Consider the following 20,211-nt stretch of genomic DNA (forward strand, 5'->3'; position numbering starts at 1 on the left):
CCACTTGCTGGAAGTGGATTTCCAGGCAAATGTGAGATGTCTCGCCCCAGGGGCAGGTCTCCTTACTCTGAGCCCAGGACATTTCTCTCTGCTTCCTCTGTCCCGCGTGGCTGTCGTGCTGGCCTGGGCCGGGCAGTGTCCCGTAGCCATGGGTCTGAGGGAACAGCCAGAGAGGAAAACCTGAACCGGATGGGCTTGGACCCCCTGCATCCCAGGCAACGTGGCAGGGTCATTCCCATCCTGCCCCTGACCAGAAGCAGGGCCGCCGCCTCTTGTGTGGCCCCAAGGCTCCCGGAGGAGGCGGGGAAGGTGCCTGGGAGTAGTAGGGCTCACCACTGCCTCCTCCCCGGTCCCCCCAGCGTGGCTGGAGACTCAGGAAGAATGCCCACCACCTGCTAAGAGCTTACCTGTGCCTGCCAGGAGGTATTACTCTCCCCACTTCAGCTTTACAAAGTGAAATTACTTGCCTGAGGCCCCCTGTCTCAGGAGTCCTCCAACTCCAGAGCCCGCTACTGCTCTCCAGCAGACCAGGGGCTCTCGAAGGGCCTCTGTGGCGTGAGGAGGCAGGGTACCAGCTTGTGTTGCTCGGGGAGGGCTGGCTGGGTGCGTGTGGTAGAAAGGGGGGGCCTGGAGCCAAGCACCCTAGCTATCGTTCTGCCATTTACTTATGGTTTCAGTATGCCTCTGTTCCTCCCCTGTACATGGGATCCCACCTGCCTTTGCTGATAAGAATAGAATGTTAATATTTTTAAACAGACCAAAAATAAAATTGTCTTGTGACACAGATCTAGAAATAAAATACCAACTCCCCAGAATGCTCTGTTGCCATAGCCCCCCGTGTGTGAATAATATGGATCCTGCAAGTAACCAAAGCTAGGTCCTTTCCATTCTGTTTTAAAAAACGTAGGGGCTCAGTCGGTTAAAGGTCTGACTCTTGATTTCGGCCCAGGTCATGATCTCAGGAGTGTGAGGTTGAGCCGTGCTTTGGGCTCTGTGCTGTGTAGAGTTGGCTTGGGATTCTCTCCCTCTCCCTCTGTCCCCCTCTCTGCCCCTCCCCTGCTTTGCCTGCGTGCACTCTCTCAATAGTATCTTTAACAACAACAATAACAAAATTTCATCTTTTTATCTAAGAACGTTTCCAGAATCTATTAGATGCTTCCTGGCATTCTGAAACAGGATTCTGGATGATTCCAGTTCATCTTTAGGAACACTGTGTGGTCTGCCAGTAACTCAGGCTGTGTACCCTTCAAGGACAGGTCCCTAGACTGCTGTGTGCTGTCCCTTCTTGTGCCTGGCTTTCATCGTGGCCTCTTCAGTCCTGTTTGCCATCAAGCTCGTGTCACCATTTGCGGGTGTCAGAACTAACTGCTTTTTTTTTTCTTTTAAAGATTTTTATTTTATTTTTAAGTAGTCTCCACCCCCAGCGTGGGGCTCGAACTTACAACCCTGAGATCAAGAGTCACGTGCTCCACCGACTGAGCCAGCCAGGCGCCTCAGAGCTAACTGTTCTGGTCCGGAGAAGGACTGGTGGTTGTCTTTGGGTGGAGGGAGTTATGAAGGAAACATTTCGTGTATACTTTCTGATTTTCCCGTAGTGAGCAGGTTTAATTTTTCCAGTAAGAAATGAAAGGGACTTGGCAAACAGTTGCTCCTCTCCCCACGTACCCGACCCTAGGCGGCACCAGGATACATATGCATCTGGGTGTCTGTCTGCTAATAGACTGTGTCCATGGCACTTGTCTCTGTGGCGGGCCTGTGCTGGGCTGGCACTCGGTAGGTGCTCAGTAAACGTTTGCTGATGGACCCAAAGATGGCAGTCTTCCAGAGCCAGGAGGCTGTTCTAGAACCTGGTGGGGGTAGTGTCCGTAGGCCAATGGGCCCCCCAGATAAGCATCCAGCCACACTTGCCACCGTGGGCTGAAGCAAGCTGATTCTGAGGCCACTGGCCCTCAGGTCATTTTTGGACCTCCCACCCCCACCTAGGCTGCCTCACCTGCTTCCACGGGGCTGGAGTGTCTGTCAGCGCTAGGAGGTGCCCTCTGCTGGCCACCCTGGGCCACTGCCTGACATCAACCTTGGGGGCTTCTCCGGCCTCCGCCTGCGGTTCCAACCGCATACTGAGGAGCGCTGCCTGCCACTGGGCCCAGTGGGTCCACTGGAGGCGTCTGGACCCAGCCTGCTGGAACGGGGTGATGGCGGCTCGCTGGACACGGCCCCTGGCGGCTGACTGCGCCCAGGCCTCTAGGACCCTGGGAGAGAGGGAGGAGCCCGCATGGGTGGTGGGCCATAGGGAGCCCTTCCCAGCCCTCGCCGCCGGTGCCCTGCTGGACGGGGACCTCCAGGCAAAGCCCACTCCGGTGCTCCTCCCCTCATCCCGGGGAAATCTGGTCAAAAGAGGCCCAGAGAGCCGTAGAACAGCACACCAGCGGCAAGCGTCCTGCTGAGGGGACGGAGAGCAGGCAGTCCTGCCGCTATGCTTTGCCTCGCCCTCCCTCACGAGAGCACTGTTTGATGAGAACCCGCTGTGTTTCTGGCCCCTGAGCCAAGTGCTTGAGTGCTCGCCTGTGTTCTCTCTCCAAGGCAGGCCTGTTATCTTCCTTTGACCTTCAAAGACTTGCTCAGAGAGGGGTCGCACTGCTGGAAAGTGCAGGTCTGGACTTGAACCCCGGGACGAGCTGCAGTGGCTGGGATCGCCTCTCCTTCTGACCCCAGCCTCCTGAGCCCTGTCACCAGCCACCAAATACCCTCGATCTCTGCCAACAACGAGCTCAAGGCCTCAGAAACAGACTGAGCTGCAAGCCGCATGTGGGGCTGCCCTCCGGCCCCAGACACCCACCTGGCACTCAGCTTCTGGGCAGCACGGGCTCTGCTGACCCGGCGTAGGCGGGACTCGCGCATCCACTGTGTCCGGCACAGGGCCAGTCTCTCTTCTGCCAGCTGGCGGGCCTTGCAGCGCCGGCCCAGAGCTGCTCGCCACTCTGTGAAGGCCTGCTGGGCCCGGGCCCTCCTCAGCTGCCTGTCCGCCCGGCTCCCCTGCGTGTGGCTCCTCCAGCGGACCACGGAGGCCCGGGCCACACACTGCTCTTGTGCCCAGGCCTTGGCTGCTCGGACATCCTGCCTTGTGGCAAATGTGGCCCCCACAGCCTTTCTCGGGCCATCCTGAACGGCTCCCGTGGCCGGGACCACCCCTGTGTCTCTCACAGCTCCACACCAGGCCTGAAAGCGGCTGAAAAACAGAAGCAGAGGAGGGGCCCACCTGGCTTTCGGAGTCAAAAGTCCCATTTATTCCAAATCGCGCCCCCAAATCCCCCACAAAGTGTGCTAGGTGGTTTTGCATGCGCAGCCCTGTGCCGTCAGAACATAGGAACTGATGTGTAACGGGTCAAAGTGCCGGCTGTGGTTAGAGCCTGTACACAAGCAGACGGACTCAGGCGGGCAGGTGCTGGCTCCCCAGGAGGTCGTGGGAACATAGCAGGTGTGGGGTCAAGTCCCACGGCCACCGGGGGAGCAGCCAGGCCTGGTCTCCTCTCACCAGCCCACTAGGGGGCAGGAGGTGGGTGAGGGGAGCATAGTGTCCTCCACTCTGGGAGGGGCAAAAAAAACTGTGCCCACTGTTGAGCTGTGAAAGCACAGCATCTCCGCCCTGCCGTCAGTGGCCAGCCGCCCGTGGGGGGACAGCGTGAACATGTGCGAGTTTGTAGCTGAGCGGTGGGAGGAAGCAGCCTCTGTCCCCACTGCTTTTAACTATGCACGAATGAGCTATATACGTTTTACTAGAACATCTCTATTTACATGAAGATTTCACTCTTGGCAACTGTATAGAGTAGAACTTGCCTGCGCTCCAACGAGACACGGACAAGACATTGGAACACACGTTATGGTGGATGTTGGAGGCGTGGACTTCCCCCATCCTTCCTGTGCCTCTCAAACCAAAGGACTGACCTGGCCAGGAGTTGGAGACCTGGGGCTAATCAGGGCATCAGGCAGGGTTAAAGGTTTGCCACCCCCCACCACTCGAACAAAGCAGGTAAAGGAAGGCGGGTGGTCACGGCTCTGTGGCTTCCTCATTAGGTCCCCTGGACTCTCTCTCTGCTTTTTCCCCAGCAGGGATGACCCTCATCGTTCACCCCCGGGTCCACCCACCCGTGCAGTAGAAGCTGCTCTGGGGGATCCACTGGGCGTCTCCGACGAGCTGCTGCTTGCCGCCAGTCCCAGAACACGGAGATCCTCAGGGCCTGGAGATGGACCTGTACCCACCTCTGGTACTTTGCATGCAGGGCCTGCTGCCCTGTGGCCAGAGAGAGGCTGAGATGGCCCCGGGCGTGCACCCCAGCCTTGTCTCTCCGCCCTGGGTAACTGTGGGCCCCTTCTCAGCCAGCCCTTTGCGCTCAACCCAAGCAGGGATAGAGGAGACCCCCTAACCATCTGGGTTTAAATGCTTCGGTTGCAAGTGTCCTGTGATGACCAGGCCAACCCAACTCATTTTTCATTTCTTGAAAACATTTAGGAATCAGGAAAATTCACATTAAAAAATCTAGATTTCCAGCTTTTCTTTGAAAATGAGGTCTGGCAACACTGGGTCAGCACAACTGGACAGCAGTTGGGCTGGAGAAGTAGCTGTCCCCACTGGACAGGACACGAACTTTCCAGAACAGGTCCCCACTCACCAGCTCATTATGTTGGTGTAGTGGGAAGCCTCTAAAGTGGCCCCCAGTGATCCCCACCTCCTATGCTGGGCTCTGCGGACACCGTGACTCAGTGCTCAGGCCCATGACTCCTGAAGGCCAGGTGAGGGTAATGAGGATGAGGATGTGGAAGATGATGATGACAGTAACACCTACTGGAGCTGGGTTCTGAGCCAACACTGCGTGGATGGTCTCAGAGACTCCCCACAATCCCCTACAGGGAGGGTGCTGCTGGGATCCCCATTTTACAGACGAGTAAGCTGAGGCTCAGAAAGGTTATGTAGCTCGTGTAAGTTCCACACCACCAGGGAGTGGACGGTCAATGTCCAAGCCCCTGGGTTCAGCTCTGCCCCCTCCCCGTCCGGTGTGCTTTGTGGGGGTCCCATTCCTGGACTCTGTGTTAAAGGACACAAAACCCTGGGTCTCCCTGATGGACCTGGCCCTTCCCTCGCCCTCAGTGACCTGGACCCAGGCCCTGACTCACTCTGCCAGCAGGAGTGCCAGCGGTGCAGGGCGCCTCGAAGCAGCGTGCGGCGCCGTGCCCGAACCCACTGCTCCACCTCTCGCCCCTGCGCCAGCCGCCTCCGCCACAAGCCCAGCGTGGCCCTGCAGCTCCGGTCCCAGGCCCAGCCAACAGCCAGCTCTCTCTGGGCCCCTTGGGCTGTGGCCCAGTGGCTCCAACCGAGGAGGATGCTAGGAAGGGGAGCGTCCACCCTAAGCATGGTCCCTGCCACCCCAGGCTCTCCCAGCCATCCCCGCCCTCAGCAGCCTGAGGGGGCTCTTCTCCCTGTTTCCAGCAGGGGGAGCGTGGCTTGCTGGGGGCTGGAATGCTCACAGTGACAGGTTAGGGATGAGATGGGATCTCAGACCCCAGTGCCAAGGCCTGAGCTCAGGCACTAGTGATAAACATTGCTATGAACTCAGTGCTTATTATGTGCCAGGTACTAAGCAAGGGGATTATGTGCCCCTACCTTGCTGATGCCCAATGGAGTGACTACTGTTATTATCCCCATACAAATGGAGAGATGGAGACACAGAGAGGTTAAGCAACTTGCCCAAGATCACATCGCTAGTGAGGGGCAAGGCTGGGATTAGAACCCAGGCAGACCGACGCTTAAGTATTGTGCTGCCGATGAATAAATGAATGAGCCACAGCTGCGAAGTCTCTGGGAGAAACGATTATCCTGTAGACTGCCTCAAGCCCCCGCCCTGTCAGCAGGGCAGGCTAGGAGGGCAGGAGAAGCCCAGAGAACCTGAGTCTGGGTACCAACGGGTTGGAGCGTGAGATGGGAGCCCTCTGGGCTGCAGACCCCAACGGGATGCTGCTGTGAAGGTCAAGGAATAATGGGAAGGGGGCTGGGAAACCGGATGTCCACGGAGCGGTGGGCGTCATGGCTCACCCAGCATGGGGAGGGGTCCCTACCGCCTCTGAAGAGTGCATCGGTGCCACCTTGCTGCACCCTGGGACCGCTGGGCCCGCACCTGCCAGAGCAGAAGGCACCGTGCCTTCAGCCTCTGCCCAGATGCCCACAGAAAGCTCAGCCGGAGGGTATCCAAGAAGGCGGGGGCCCTGGAAGCCTGGGGAAGGAGGGATGGAGTCCATGATCCCCAGGCCCCTGCCCCGTCCCCACTCTTTCCTCCCACCTGCCCCCTACCTTCCCTAGCCCCTTCCCACCCCCTTCCCCTCACCTTCTCTAGTGAGCTTCGGGGCGGGCTGCAGCCCAGCAGCGGCTCCGGGGCCAAGGTGGTCCTGGCACTGTCTGACGGGGTGCTCGGACCGCATGCCTTCAAGTGCCACGCCCTCAGGATACCCCGAATCTGCTGCTGCCGCGTGCCCCGGAGGAAGGAGCTGCAGGAAGGGGCAGGTGAGTCCCTGGGCCCCAGCCTCACCCCCTGGCTGGCAGGGCTGCCAAGCAGGTACTTTCCCCAGCAGGGTCTCTTCCAAAGAGCTCATCTGGAAGGGAGCTGCCCATGCCAAACACCGGGCTAGAGCATCGCCTCTCAAGCTGGCCACATATGGAACTCCCGGGGGCTCTGCGACGTACTCATGCCCATTGGGGTCCTATCCCCAGAGAATCTGACTTAGCAGTCTAGGTGCGGCCTGGGCTTCCTAACTTTTCCAGAGCTCCCAGAGTGACTCTTGAGAGTACCTAAGGCTGAGGCCACTGCTGTCTACACCTGTGTCACCTGGCCGATCCTTGCCACACTCCTGATGGGAGGGGGAGCTGGGCCCCAGACCCAAGGACCCCAGTCTCAGGAGACCACATGTATGGCCACATCAGTACTCCTGCCTCTGCTCGGTTATAAAGATAGGGGAACTGAGGCCTGGTGGAGGGTCATTTCTCCAAAGTCCAAATAGCAAAGACTTGGGATCCAAATACTTATTTTAGATCGAGGGCAGCCCCAGCTACGTTGGGAGATACTGACGGTTCCCTGATGCCCAAAGGCTAGAGAATGGACTGGAGGAGAGCTATATTCTGAGGGATCATGGTGAACTGACTCTCCCAGGCGTTTTAGGGGTTTCATTAAAAGAGACTGAGGGTCCAAGTGGACCAAGCGGCATGGGATGATGGATCCTAGGTATGTGGCTTTTTCTTTCTTTCTTTTTTTTTTAAGATTTTATTTATTTGAGAGAGAGAAAGAGCACGCGTGGGGGAGGAGGGGCAGAGGCAGAGGGAGAAGCAGGCTCCCCACTGAGCAAGAAGCCTAATGCGGGCTTGATCCTAGGACCCCGAGATCATGACCTGAGCTGAAGGCAGACACTCCACCGACTGAGCCACCAAGGCGCCCTAGTATGGGGCTTTCAGTGATGGAATTCTTATCCCTAAAACTGCTGGCTTACATTCCACTTGACATCTCATCAGCTCAGCTGGCCCCTCCTGACCTCCATCGCTCTCCCCACCCACAGCCATCAGCCTGGACTCTGAGTCGCAGCAATGACTGTCTTGTAGAAAAGCAAAAGGGACCTTCTTGCTCCTAATTCACAGTGTGATTTAGAGCCAGCTGCTCAACGCTTCAAGCCTCAGTTTCTCTAGCTGTATAATGAGGCAGACGGGGGCACTCACTCGCTTACAGGATCTCTCATCGCCTCTAACATGCCAGACCGCGGTGAGGCGGACATGGTTCCTGCCACCAAGGGCTCCCCACCAGCCCAGAGAGGAGCAAGCAGCCTCTCCTGTCAGGTTCCAGCCCCCCCTGGTAGAGGTCTGTGTTTGTGTCCCCGGCTACCCCATGGCTCCCACAGCTCTCTCTCTGCTCAATCACTGTCTCCAGGTCCCAGGGCCACCTCCCCCCTCCCCTGCACCTGCTGGGGACCTCAGCATGCCAGGGTCCCCGCAGGAGCCTCAGGGAAGAGCAGGACAGGCCCATCCCCCGTGGGACACTTCCCAGCTGAGCACTGCTCATACGCCTACCCTGGACGTACCCCCCGGGGGCCAACCCCAGCGCACAGGCTCGTGGACACCTACTCAGCCCTCTGGTGCTGGGAGAGCCGTGTCCTCCAGAGCAGCAGCGCCCGGTGCAGGGCCAGTGTCCGGCAGGCTTTCTGAAGGGAGCCCCCGCCTTGCTCCGGGGGCCGCCCCTGGGCCCGAGCCACTACCCCCAGGCCATGTGCTGTGGCCACTCCAGGGGCTGAGCTGCAGAGAGCCACATTCCCTGAGAAGCAGGCAAAGGATGAATTAGCCATGTCCCCAGTGAGCTCCTTCCACCCAAAGCCGTCGGTGGAACCCATGGCAGTCACGGACGGTGTGTGCTGCTGCCTCAGCCTGCCTCACCCCTCCTTAGGAACTCCCCTCACAGGCACTGCCCCCACCCACTGCCTCCAAATCCTCCCCTCCGAGACACCTCAAAGATCCCATCTTCCCCTAGCAAATATTTTTTGGGGGAACAAGGACTGTGTGTTATCCCCCAGACCAGGAGCTTCCGAGAGCAGGGACCACGTCCCCTCCTAGTGGAAGATGGAGCAAAGTCTTTTGCCTAGAGAAGCTCGTGACCCGGAGTGAGGATGGGGCCCAGCCAAGGCCTGTCCACTCCAGGGACCCCTCCTGGACCCTCCTGGACTATCAGACTGCACCCCCAGAATGCTCCGGGTTCCACCACCACCCATCACAAAAAACCATCAATTGCACCGGGGCCCACCACAAAAGGAGCTTATGTGACACTGTGTGCTGGGGTGGGAGGGAAAGGGAGCCCCTCGGCCTGCCACTCGCTCGCTCACCCGCCTTCCGGCGGCAGAGGGCCAGCTGGGTCACCTTCGCTCCATCTGAGGCCCGGAGCCGCTTCATCCACACCCACTGTTGCAGACATGTCCTCAGGGTCCCTGCCCGGCAGTGGGCCAGGCGGGCCCGGTACCGGGCCGCTCTTTGCACGAACTGCTGCCAGGCCCCAAAGCACCTGGGGAACCGAGAGAAGGTGCTGGTACTAGTAGTAATGACCACAGCGACAGCCACCTGCCCCGTGCTGTGCGGAGGCCTTGGCCAAGCCACTTCACTCCCTGACCCTGCTCCGGCCACCACGCCCTCACCGCTGGGTGCCCGGATGGCCTCAGCAGCCTCCTGCCTGGCCTCCCGCATCCGCTCGGGGCCCCTCCAGGCAGTGGCTGCTCAGCGGCCAGGGTGATCTTTTTCCCATTTCAAATGCAGTTTTCTTACTCCCCTGCTGAAAACCGCCCGCGGCGCCCCCTTGTGCTTAGGACAATGTCAACTCCGCGGCACTGCCTACAAGGCCATGTGTATCTGGCCCTTGCACGCCTTGCCATCTTCATCCTAAACCCTCCCCCACCCCGGCCCCCACTCTAGGCTACCAGGGTGTCCTTTGAGTTTCCCACACTCCCCTGTCACGGGCATTTGCCTGGGCAGTTCCCTCGCCTGGTGCTCTCCTGCTGGCTCTCCCTCAACGGGCCAAGCACCCATCCTCACATCTCCGTGGAACCATGGTCAAGGTCAGCAACCTTCGCTCAAAGTTCTCCTAGAAAACTGCACAGGGGGCACCTGGGTGGCTCAGTCGGTGAAGCGTCTGCCGTGGGATCAGGTCATGATCCCAGGGTCCCGGGATCGAGCCCCATGTGGGGCTCTCTGCTCAGTGGGAGTCTGCTTCTCCCTCTCTCTCCTTCTCTTTCTCTCTCTCAAAAAAAAAAAAAATCTTAAAAAAAAAGAAACTGCACTGGGGGATGCAGGCTGCAGGCTGCAGACCCGGGGAAACTCTACTTAACCAGCAACCTGGTTTCCTCTGCAGATAAATTGCAAAGAAAAAAACCAGAGGGAACCCCAGAGCTCAAAGAGACTTTAACGACTTATCGACCAACCTTAACAGGAGGCCTTTGTTTAGATCCCGGTTCAAACAAACCGTAACAGAGTGTGTTCCTATAACACAGTTGGAAATGTCAAGGCTGACCAGATATTTCTTGGTGTTAAGGAATTAATGTTCATTTTTACGCGTGATCACGGCACGGTGGTTATGCTGTGGAAAAGAGTCCCTATTTTTAGAGATGCTACGGAAGTATTTACGGGTGAAACGGTAGGATGTGGGGGACCTGCTTGAAAACAACGTAGCGGGAGCAGTTGGGATACAGGTGAAACAAGGTTTTCAAGAGGGGATTTTTTTTTCTTTTTTTAAAGATTTTATTTATTTATTTTAGGAAGAGAAAGAGAGAAAGCACGAGCAGGAGGGGCGGAGGGAGAGGGAGAGAGAGAATCTCAAGCTGACTCCATGCTGAGCGCGGAGCCTGACTCGGAGCCTGACCCCAGGACCCTGAGATCATGACCTGAGCCGAAGCCAAGAGTCAGACGCTTACTCGACTGTCCCACCCAGGCGCCCCCCAGGAGGTGATTTTCTTGAAGCTGGGTGATGGGGACACTGGGGGTTAGAACCTATTTTCTCTACTTTTGTGTAAGATGTAAATGTCCCATCATAAAATTTAACACGGGAGAAACCCTCTGATGGGTCTGTGTTCCTTGCCCTCACAACGCTTCACTCCGGTGGTACTGGCGCACAGCCTCTGTGACTGCCGTGCTGCCAGGATGGGGGCTGGGGGGCAGCCGGCACCGAGCTCTGCTTAGGGCCAAATCTCTCTGCCTCAAGAAAGGGGGTCCCCACTCCCACCTTCTTCCACTTCTCCCTACCTGCAGAGCCAGGCTCCCCGCTGCTGAGTGTCCAGCGAGGCCTCCCTGGGTGCGTCTGCAGCAGGAGAACGCCAGGCTTGGGGGGGCCTCTGCCTCCTCTGAGTCCTCAGTGTGACCTGGGAGACCTCTCCCTGGACCCCCTTCTCCTGCCTGGCCCATTCCTTCTGATGGCACCACAAGAGGAAGACTGTAGAGTGAGGAGAGAGAGTGAGAAGAGAGAGTAGGGAGGCTCAGTCGTTCCCCGACTCTGGGCCTCAGTTTCCCTGTAAGTGAGTGATGCCTGAGGGACTTTCCGGTTCAAACGCTCAGGCTTCTGCAGGGCCTGTGCTAGCCTCAATGGCACACGAATACAGGATGTGCGCCTCTCATGCTGTGTGCCCTCGAGCTGGTCACTTAATTTCTCTGTGCCTCACTTTCCCATCCGTAAACTGGGCACAAAGCCTTGCCCAGGTCCCATGAGACTCAAATGAGATCGTGTCTGGGAAGCTGTCCAAGTAGACACTCAGTAAGCACTCATTCGTTCAGGACCTCCTGCCCTGCCCAGTGAGGGTGCTCCGGGCCAGCCCCGCTCCCTCTCCCCTGCTTTCCTGGGGCCCACAGCTCACCGGCCAGTTGTTGTAAGGCCTGCAGCATCTGCTCTACGCCATTGCCTCCAGCTGGTCTCGGCCAGGCTCCTGCCTCCTCCCTTGGACTCCCTGGACTGCAAGTGAAGTTGCCCAGAGAGAAGCGATGCCCCGGGTTGGGCGGAGGGAGAGCGCACAGTCCCAACCTGGCCACCCGGCCGCCACCATGGCAGGTGCAAGGGTGCGCTGAGCTGCCCCTCTCCCAGCCCGTTCTCTCCATGTCATGGCTGATTATCAAAGCGATCTGGGGGGAGTTTCTGCTTTTGTTTCATTCTCTTCTTCTTCTTCTTCTTCTTCTTCTTTTTTAAGATTTTATTTATTTATTTGACAGAGAGCACGCACAAACGTGGGGGGGGGCAGAGGGAGAAGGAGAAGCAGGCTCCTTGCTAAGCAGGCAGCCCAATGTGGGGCTTGATCCCAGGACCCCAAGATCATGACCTGAGCTGAAAGCAGATGCCTAACGACTGAGCCACCCAGGCGCCCCTGTTTCATTCTCTTCAATACTATTTGGATTCTTACAGCAAACACGTATTCAAACAAATGGCATTTGAATAATTATTTTGAACACATTTGTTTCATTTACAAATAGGAACAAAACCCATACTTTGCTGTAGTGGATGATTGAGGGAATGGAGAGGAAATGGTCAACTTGCATTTCACTGCTCCAGAGATAAGCACTATCTGCTTATTTCAGCATGTTTTACAGATGAAATATTTATTGATTCTCATTCTGAGCAGTGGTGAAATACACAATACATGAAAATTAACCGTCTTAGCCATCTCTGAGTGGCTCGGTAGTGCTAAGTGATTGTGCTATATTTCACTCTTTTTCCTTCTGTATCGTTTCACGTGCATGAAAAATACCTTACACGCCATTTTTTAGCCTCCCCCCCCATCTAACATAGACCCATTTCTCCTTGTCACTAAAATTTCCATGCAAATACCCATGAAACTACTTCTAGGAAGATGGATACAGGAGGGGGGTGAAACATTCAACAATTTGGAGTGTTTTTTCAAATCAAGCACGCATTACTGTTTTAAATTAGGAATAACACCAATACAGATATTGAAATGAAAAACTAAAAAGAAAAAAGGGGGGGGGAATTTTTAAAGTCTTGATGAACATTGTCTTGAACGGTAGCTAAATGTTCCTCCATTAAACCATAATTTTCTCACTTAAGCCGTTTTGAAGTATTTACAAGCAGTAGAAATAATGCCGCCATGGACATACTCTGGCACAAATCTTTGCCCACATCTGCGGGTTTCATCCTCATTCTCTTGTGGGGGGAGCAGGGAGGGGGGACACCGAGGCAGGAAGCGGGGGAGGGGAGGCCACCAGCACTGCCCAGGCCACACTGACCAATGGACCACTAGGGTGTCCCGGACTACCTGCTTCTCCTGGTGGGGTCCACCACTGGCTCCCTTCCTGAGGGAACTTGGCCTTGTCCTGCCCCAGAGGGTGGGGGTCCTGGCCCAGCCTGGATGTGGGGCTGCTCCTGCTTCTGCTGCAGAGTCCGGTTTCTCCACTGGGGAAGAGAAAGGGAAAGAAGGATGTCAACTGCAACCTCAAATGTGCCCCAAGAGGGGGCACCAGGGTGGGGTGCGGGGCAGAAATGTCTGACTCCAAAGCCTTTGGTCTTAACCTGGAGACTGTCCAGCCCCTTTGGGAATGAATGAATGATTGGAGAGAAGGAGCCCAAGACGCAGCGCTTTCCTTGGGAGGCAAAACCTGGAGCTGGGCCCTCCCAGAGCACCCCTTCCCCAAGGAGGGAAGAACACAGACGTGTCCTGGCAGTCCTGGCTGGCTACCCAGTAGTAAAGGATAGCAATTGCTTGTATGGTAGAGGCTTGCTATGTGCTAAGTAGGGTCCTAAGTCCTTTCTATGTGTTAATTTCACCTCCCAACAACCTGAGAGGTAGGTACTACTATTATTATCCCATTTAGGAGCTGAAGAGACTAAGGCGCAGAGAGGTTAAGTAACCTGCCCAAAGCCACACAGCAAGAATTGTGGAAAAAAGAAAGGAGCGGAGACGGGACGTGAACCAGAGCAGAGCTGGTTCAGGTGTCCAGGTGGCCCTCCACCGCTCTACCGTGGCTCACTCAGGAGGTACAGAACAGGGGCCCCAGAGGACCCCCCTCCCCAGACATACTGCCCCGTGGCCCAACCGGGAGGCCCCTGACCTTTTGGAAGCTCTGGGCCAGCAGGGCCTGAGTGTGTCGCCTCCACACCGCCTCCAGCTGGGCCTCCTGGTGCCGTGGCGCCTGGCAAAGCGCCCACAGGCTTCGGCGCAGCGGCTGCCGGGGGCCCAGTGCCTCTGCTGCAGCCGCTGCTCGCCGTTTCTGCACCAAGTGCCACCAGGCTCTGAAACATCTGGACAGCCACAGCCGGCTGGGGCCAGACCAGATCTGATCAGGGGATGGACCTGGCCCCTCGGCCCCAGGAAGCAGCTGGGGGCCGGGCACCACCCACGCCACCTGTCCAGCCCCTGGGCCTCATGCTGCCGCAGGAAGACCAGCTACAGACTGGAGGAACTGCCCTCTGTTGGTGGCCAGCCTGGGAAATCCCAGACAAGAGTGCTCCTGGAGCGGCAGAATGCCCCCTTGATGGCCAAGAGTGCCAGGCAGCCTTAGAAGGTGGAGACAACCAGCAGCAACAGCAGTCTCCATGTCCCTGTCCTTGGGGCCTGGGAGGCCCCTCGTATTCCCCAGCAGGGACAGGATGAAGGAAGTCCCCTCCCCTGGAAGTCCTGCGTGGATCTGCCACCAGGGCCTGGCCTCCATCAGGGGCTGGTCTCCAATGGCCCAGGCAAATGGGGGAGCAGCTGTCCCAGGAGGGTGGCCGGCCCCCACCCCCCAGCCCATGGCCTCACCGGGCTGTCTTGGACTCCAGGCTCACTGCGTTTCGGGCTTTCTCCTTGGAAAGCAAAAGGACATGACACGGTTCTCAGGCAGAGAAGCAAGCAGGACGGGATACCCTCCGGCCAGCTTCCCTGCCCAAGGCCTCCCTTTCCTGGAAAGGGGGTGTAACAGGGTAGTGGCAGCCAGCTGGCCATGAGAGTTCCTGGGAGGAGCCCTCCTGGGGTCCCCCAGCTCCCACGCTCAGCCTCCTCTGGCCTCTACCTGCACAGTGCTCCTTGCTGGGGCTGCGTCAGGTGGGCAGGAAGTTGTCCTCTCTTCCTCCTTGCTGACCTGCTCCTGCAGAGTCACCTCCCCTCCTTCCCGCCTGGGTTGACCGCCCCGGGCAGCATGGGAGCGGACCGAAGAGCAGAGTCTGGCCTCCCTACTGCCCGCCCCTCGAGGGGTCTGGGGGTCTCCCCTCTGCCCACTGCGGTATGTTGGCCCCGGGGAGAAGTTCTCTCCTTGCCTCAGGGGGTTGGCCAGACGGATGCCCTGCTTAGGGTCAAGGAAATCCCCAGTCAGGATCCCCAGTGTGGTCTCCAGGGACGCAGGCTTCCTGCTTGCCTGAAAGTCTGAGAGGCCAGCCTGGGTCCCTTGTGTCTCTGGGAAATCCGCAGTTTCCCGGAGACCTGGCAGGTGTTTCTTCCTCCCATCCCAGGAAGCAAGAACGGGTTGGCTGGGCTGGGGGTGGGCAGGGAGTGCCTGGCCATTGCTGGGTTCCTGGGATGCCTGGCACCTGAGATGGGCGACCGCACACTCCAGGTGTCGCACGGAGGCCAGCAGCTGGTGGATGGCAGGTTGGGATGGGGTCCGAGCCTGGCTCTGGACAGGGACAGTCAGGTCTTCCAGGGTGAGGGGCTCCCCCCTGAACCTCGAGGGCCAGCTCCCCAGGCCACACCAGGGTCTGGAGCCTGGCTGCGTGTGCCCATTGAAAGGACCAAAGCCTGCAGCAGGCTGGACGTCTGGGCCAGGGGTGTCTGTAGCCAGCAGTCCGGACTGACTCAGGCTGGAGGATGGGCAAGCCAGCGATCCTCGGGGGCGAGGCCTTCCCTGAGGTGTTGTGTGGGGCCAGAGGCGGGGGCTGCTGTGACTTCTGCACTCAGCCGAGCTGGTCCCCCTCATGCGGAGGTTACTCTGCTGGATGGCGAACTCTCGGGCCCTCCGCTGTGGCCTGTCAGCCGGGGGCTGAACATTGCTCTGCTGTTGCAAGCTTGAGTTCATTTGCCGGCCAGTCGTGTCCTTCAGGACGACGCTCAGGCCGGGGCTCGGGCCAGCCAGGTTGGTCTGGACTCCTTGGCAAGGCTCCCGGCGCAGCACGGCCCCTGGGGAGGGTGCGGCGGCAGGCCTTCCGCTTTGCGCCTGGCACGCGCGCACCCGCTGGCCATGCCTGCTGCCCAGGCCGACACCTCGGCTCTTCAGGAATCTCTGCTGCTCTAAAGAGAGGAGAGATGGTCGTGTCCTGGGGGATTAGCTGGAGGTCAGTGTTCGGGTGCATTGGGGGGTGCTGGTCAGAGACAGGGCCTCGGGTGGGAGGGGCCAGGACTCCCCCAGTGGACTGAGGGGTGGTGTGACTTGGTGCCTGGCTGCAGGGAGCAGGGCTGGGGCGCAGGCGGGGAGGAGGGCAGAGGGAAGCAGGGGGACAGGAATGAGGCTGTTGAGGTAATCCCCGGTGAGAGAGGACAGGGCTGGGATCAGGGGAGGCAGGGACTGGGGCGGGAATTCACAGACAGATTCGGATCTGCTGTGGAGGCTCAGAAGGTGGGGTGAAGGGAAGAGAAGAGTCAAGGATGACTGACCTCTGGCTTGGGTAGAGGTGATGGGGGACAGCCCTGGAGGTTAGAAGAAGACCCAACACGTCCAACAGCAGCAAGGGAGTGGCTCTGGGGGACTCGGGGTGGGGTGTAGTCTCCCCAGCCCCCAAGGCCATTCCACAGCGGGAGACTAGGATTCCTGGGGGCTGGGGAAGTGCCTGGGAGGACCTGGCATCTGGAATGGACCAGAAGACTTGCACCTTTGAAGATGGGAACTAAAGCTCAGAGAGGTTTGGCTACTTGCCCCACAGTCACACAGCTAGAACTTGGAGAAACTGGCATGTGAATCAGAATCTGAATTTGTTTGGGGGCTGCTTCCGTCCTTGGCTGTACCAGCTCTCTAACCTTCTTGAAGCCCCCAAGTGCCTGAGCCACTACCCCGGCACAGACCGCCCTGGGAGCGGGGTGGTCCCTTCTCAGCCAGGGGTCCCAGCCAGGCCCACTCCTGGTCCGCCTGTTCCTGGCCTCACTTCCTGACTCCCCCTCAGGCCCAGGCTAGGAGGACTTTGTCCTGGCCCAGCTGGCCCTGTCCAGCTAATCTCCGGAATTAGTGAGGCCCTGGGCTGGCCTGATGGGAAAGGAGCTCTGGGCCAATAGCTAGAGGGGATCCTGCCACATCCAACCCAGACCCATTATGCCTCTTGCCTGGCCTCAGGGGTGTCACAGGCCTGGGGGGCACATTCTCCTTGTGGCTGGCATCAGGTCTCAGCTCCATGGGCTCCAGGGCAAAGCCAAGGCGACAGCGTCCTTGGTCCACACCACAGCCAGCAGTCTGGCCTGTTCGATCAGATGGGTTCTGAAGGGCAAGGACAGGATGCCCAACTCCCACCAGGCCACACCCCAGCCCTGGTCCACACCACACCCTTCACCAGCACCCCTTGGTTGCCCTGGGGCCCAACCCCAGCTGTCCTGGTCAGGCTCCCATACCATCCCCTTTCCTTTGAAAATCTCTCATGTCCTCCAGCACCTGCTCCTTCTAACACCGACCACAGAACTCTCTGTGGCCCCTGCTTCCCAGGCAGCCCACTCAGGTGGGGGCTCTCTCAGACCACTGGGCTGGGAGAGGGGGCCCTCTTTGCTTCCTGTCCCCACTTTCCACCTTCTCCCCTCTCCAGAACACTCCAGCCCGAAGCTCCAGGCAGGCCCCAAAACCAGTCCAGGCCCTGTCCCTTTGTTCCTTGAAGGTTTTAGCTCTGACTCTCTGTTGCAGTCTCCAACACACACCACAGTTCTTGGCGATCTCACCATCCACACGACTGACACCTCTCACTGCTGGTGTGCGGAGTCCTTGATCTCTCTTCCTTTCCCACCATCTTACCCTTTGTCCCACCTCAGCCACCTGCTCCCATGGTGCCCCCAGGCTTGGTCATCCTAAATAACGGCACCCACTCCATAACTTCAGTTCCAGAGCCCACCCCCATCCTCTAGTACCCAACGCGATGGTTTATCCCCCCGTTCTCTGGCCCTGCCACCCTCGGACTGTCCCTTGCTGCTTGCTGTCTCACCTCTCCTTCCACAGTTTAACCATCTGGCATATAAGCACCCCTTGGCACACCCCCACCCTGGCCCCGCACCCCTCCTCTCTCCGCACAACGCTGATAAGTGGTTTTCACCCTACTGCTGCACTGACGAGCTCACTCCAAATGACCACCTTCCATCCCAAGTGGGGGCAAAGGCTGCAGGAGAATCAGAGTCTAGTTCCCTTCCTCCTCCCTCCTAGATGCCAATTCACACTTTCTCCTCTGTCCTCAAACCCCTGCCACCACCTCTTCTCCCCTCACCCCCTCCAGCGGACTTTTCTTTCTGTTGCACTCACAAAATAGGGCGATCAGAAGAGAAATGCCGTGTGTTCCTGTAACCAGCCAGCTTCCAGGCCATAGCCCCCTAGTCCTTCCCCCCATCCCGTGCAGTCCCATTCCCAGCCTGACCCTCCCCTGAACTCTGGGGGCCATCCTATCTTGCCTCCCCAAGGACAGCACCCAGGGCCACCACTGGCCTCTGGGGTGCCATTCTATGAATCAGGAAAAGCACCCATGACCCCCACTGCCCCACAGCAGACTCAGGTCTGAACCAGGGTGCAGAGTTTGGGGGGCGGGACACAGGCTTTGATGTCCTTGCTCCAGAAACCACCCCCTCCCCCACCAAAACTTCCCCCTTCTTTACTGAATCATTCCTATGAGCACTTAAGCAGGTGGTTATTTCTTCCAACTTTAAAAGACTGAAAGCAAAACCACCAAAAAAACCCATCGCCACCCTTCTTGAGCCTCCTGGTTCCAGATCACCTCCCCTGCTCTCACCACACCCAAATCCCAATTCCTCTCCCCTCTCCACCTCTGCCGACTGCAATCGGCTCCCCGCATCCCCACCTGCCCAAAGCTGCTTTCCTCCAGGTGATCCCCGAGATGCCACACACCTGGCCAGCCCGCAGCCGTGGGCCTTCTGGAGGCAGCAGCAGCAGTACGACGAGGGTCCTACTGAGAGGACCTCATCCTCCTGGGAGCCCTTTCTTCCCTAACTCCAGGATGCCCCCTTCTCGGGTGTGGAACCAAACTAAAATGGAGTCACTTGTGTCAAGGACAGAGTGGAGATGCCCAACCCAGGTGCATAAAGGACACTTAACGTAACCTTACAGGAATTTGCAGCTCTTCCTGGAAATCAGCCAAGGACACCAGCCAATCCCCGACCACCAAGCGTCTGTTGGCGCTCTCTCTGGACTTTCTTGTTCCCTTGAAGTCCCCTGAATCCAAATAAGAAAGATATTAGCTCTAGACCAATCAGCTCCAAAAGTCAGATAACTTCCGTATTTATCCCATAAAAAACCCTTACTCTGTGAGCCATCGGAACTCCTTGCTCCCGAAGCCTTGAGTTTCCTGGCTCGCAGGGGGAGAGCCTTGCAATGACTCAGTCTTTCCGCTTTGTTTTATTTGGTATGCAGAGTTTGGGTTTTGATTGGGTTTCCTTCCCTCCCTCCTGCCTGCCAGCTCCTTCCCAGTCACCTCTGCTGGCTCCTCCTCTTCTGAGCTCTCGCCTTCAAGGCCCAATAGCAGGGAGCCTGTCTGTTATGTAAGTAAAGCTCTCTTGGAACACAGCCACCTCTAGCGATTTACGGCTCGTTTCTGGCTGCTTTCTTGATACAATGGCGGAGTAATTGCCACAGAGACCTTACGGACCTCAAAGCCTAACACATTTACTCTCTGGCCTTTAAGAACGTTTGCTGACCCCCTGTCCTGCGTTATCTGCCCCCCGCTCTCGTTACCTTACTGACCTCACCCCCCAGTCCCTCTTGCTCTCTCTGCTCTAAACCCACCAGCCTCCTCGCTGTCCTTTGAAAATGCTCTGCATGTTCCCGCCTCAAGGCCTTTGCACCCGCTCTCCCCTCTGCCTGGAACTCTTTCTCCCTTTCTCCTTCAGGGCCGGCCTCAACCAAGGCAGTGAGGCCCTCCCTGACCATTCTCCCCGACTGTAGCAGCTGCCTGATGAGGAGAACAAATGCCAAGACAGATGTGGCTCAAGTTACATCTTACAGCCCGCAGCCCACTGCTGAATACGGGAGGCAGGCAGAGCGTGACCTTCCCCAAGGAACTCACGGCTGCGTCTTGTTATATTTTACTAGAAACAAAAAGCAACCTTGTTTTGACAATAGCCAGACCTCCAAGGTCCTGTAGACCCTGCTCTCAGTGGACAAAAATTCCTGAGAAACTTCCATGATCTCTACCCCGACTTCCTCCACAAACCTACAAGTATAAAACCAGTCCCTCCTCGGGACCACGAGCGCAGTATTTTCTGCCCATGGGGCCTGTCCCCGCGCTTTAATAAAACCATCATTTTTGCACCAAAAATGTCCCCAAAATTCTATCCTATTCTTTAAAGATTTATGTATTTATTTGAGAGAGAGAGAGAGAACGCATGCGCATGCTGGGGGGAGGAGCAGAGGGAGAGAGAATCTCAAGCAGGCTCTGCACTGAGCACAGAGCCCCACTCGGGGCTTGATCTCATGACCCTGAGATCACCACCTGAGCCGAAACCAAGAGTCGGACGCTTAACCGACTGCGTCACCCAGGTGCCCCTCTTTAC

The 20,211-nt window shown here is 57.7% G+C and overlaps 2 protein-coding genes across 10 annotated transcripts in view; one reads left to right on the forward strand and one right to left on the reverse strand.

Moving 5' to 3' along the window:
- Positions 1 to 4,241, forward strand: part of MTHFR (methylenetetrahydrofolate reductase) — a 20,434-nt gene extending 16,193 nt beyond the window's left edge. The window contains exon 12 of the mRNA XM_087858493.1: positions 4,108 to 4,241. Within this exon, the coding sequence (XP_087714619.1) occupies positions 4,108 to 4,113 (6 nt within the window). The 3' untranslated portion in view covers positions 4,114 to 4,241. The remainder of the gene's footprint in view (positions 1 to 4,107) is intronic.
- C33H1orf167 (chromosome 33 C1orf167 homolog) overlaps positions 1 to 19,345 on the reverse strand; it is a 21,113-nt gene extending 1,768 nt beyond the window's left edge. Inside the window, exons 1-20 of one of the 9 annotated variants that reach the window (XM_087858485.1) lie at positions 18,964 to 19,117; positions 18,768 to 18,874; positions 18,551 to 18,687; positions 16,783 to 16,933; positions 16,123 to 16,155; positions 14,549 to 15,759; positions 14,299 to 14,342; positions 13,610 to 13,817; positions 12,817 to 12,953; positions 11,410 to 11,504; positions 10,805 to 10,991; positions 8,902 to 9,077; positions 8,153 to 8,339; positions 6,375 to 6,534; positions 6,109 to 6,263; positions 5,170 to 5,378; positions 4,144 to 4,288; positions 2,837 to 3,226; positions 1,994 to 2,249; positions 67 to 154 (exon numbers count right to left, since the gene is read on the reverse strand). In XM_087858485.1, the coding sequence (XP_087714611.1) occupies positions 67 to 154; positions 1,994 to 2,249; positions 2,837 to 3,226; positions 4,144 to 4,288; positions 5,170 to 5,378; positions 6,109 to 6,263; positions 6,375 to 6,534; positions 8,153 to 8,339; positions 8,902 to 9,077; positions 10,805 to 10,991; positions 11,410 to 11,504; positions 12,817 to 12,953; positions 13,610 to 13,817; positions 14,299 to 14,342; positions 14,549 to 15,759; positions 16,123 to 16,155; positions 16,783 to 16,852 (3,751 nt within the window). In that variant the 5' untranslated portion in view covers positions 16,853 to 16,933; positions 18,551 to 18,687; positions 18,768 to 18,874; positions 18,964 to 19,117. Of the gene's footprint in view, positions 1 to 11; positions 1,848 to 1,993; positions 2,250 to 2,836; positions 3,227 to 4,143; positions 4,289 to 5,169; positions 5,379 to 6,108; positions 6,264 to 6,374; positions 6,535 to 8,152; positions 8,340 to 8,901; positions 9,078 to 10,804; positions 10,992 to 11,409; positions 11,505 to 12,816; positions 12,954 to 13,609; positions 13,818 to 14,298; positions 14,343 to 14,548; positions 15,760 to 16,122; positions 16,156 to 16,782; positions 16,934 to 18,550; positions 18,688 to 18,767; positions 18,875 to 18,963 lie in introns of those variants that run through there. The other 8 variants (XM_087858486.1, XM_087858484.1, XM_087858488.1 and 5 more) reach the window with 8 other exon arrangements.
- Positions 19,346 to 20,211: the final 866 nt, after the last annotated feature.

This window comes from Ursus americanus, chromosome 33 (assembly GCF_024610735.1).
Source record: "Ursus americanus isolate L20-20 chromosome 33, mUrsAme1.1.p, whole genome shotgun sequence".
Classification (NCBI taxonomy): Eukaryota; Metazoa; Chordata; class Mammalia; order Carnivora; family Ursidae; genus Ursus; species Ursus americanus.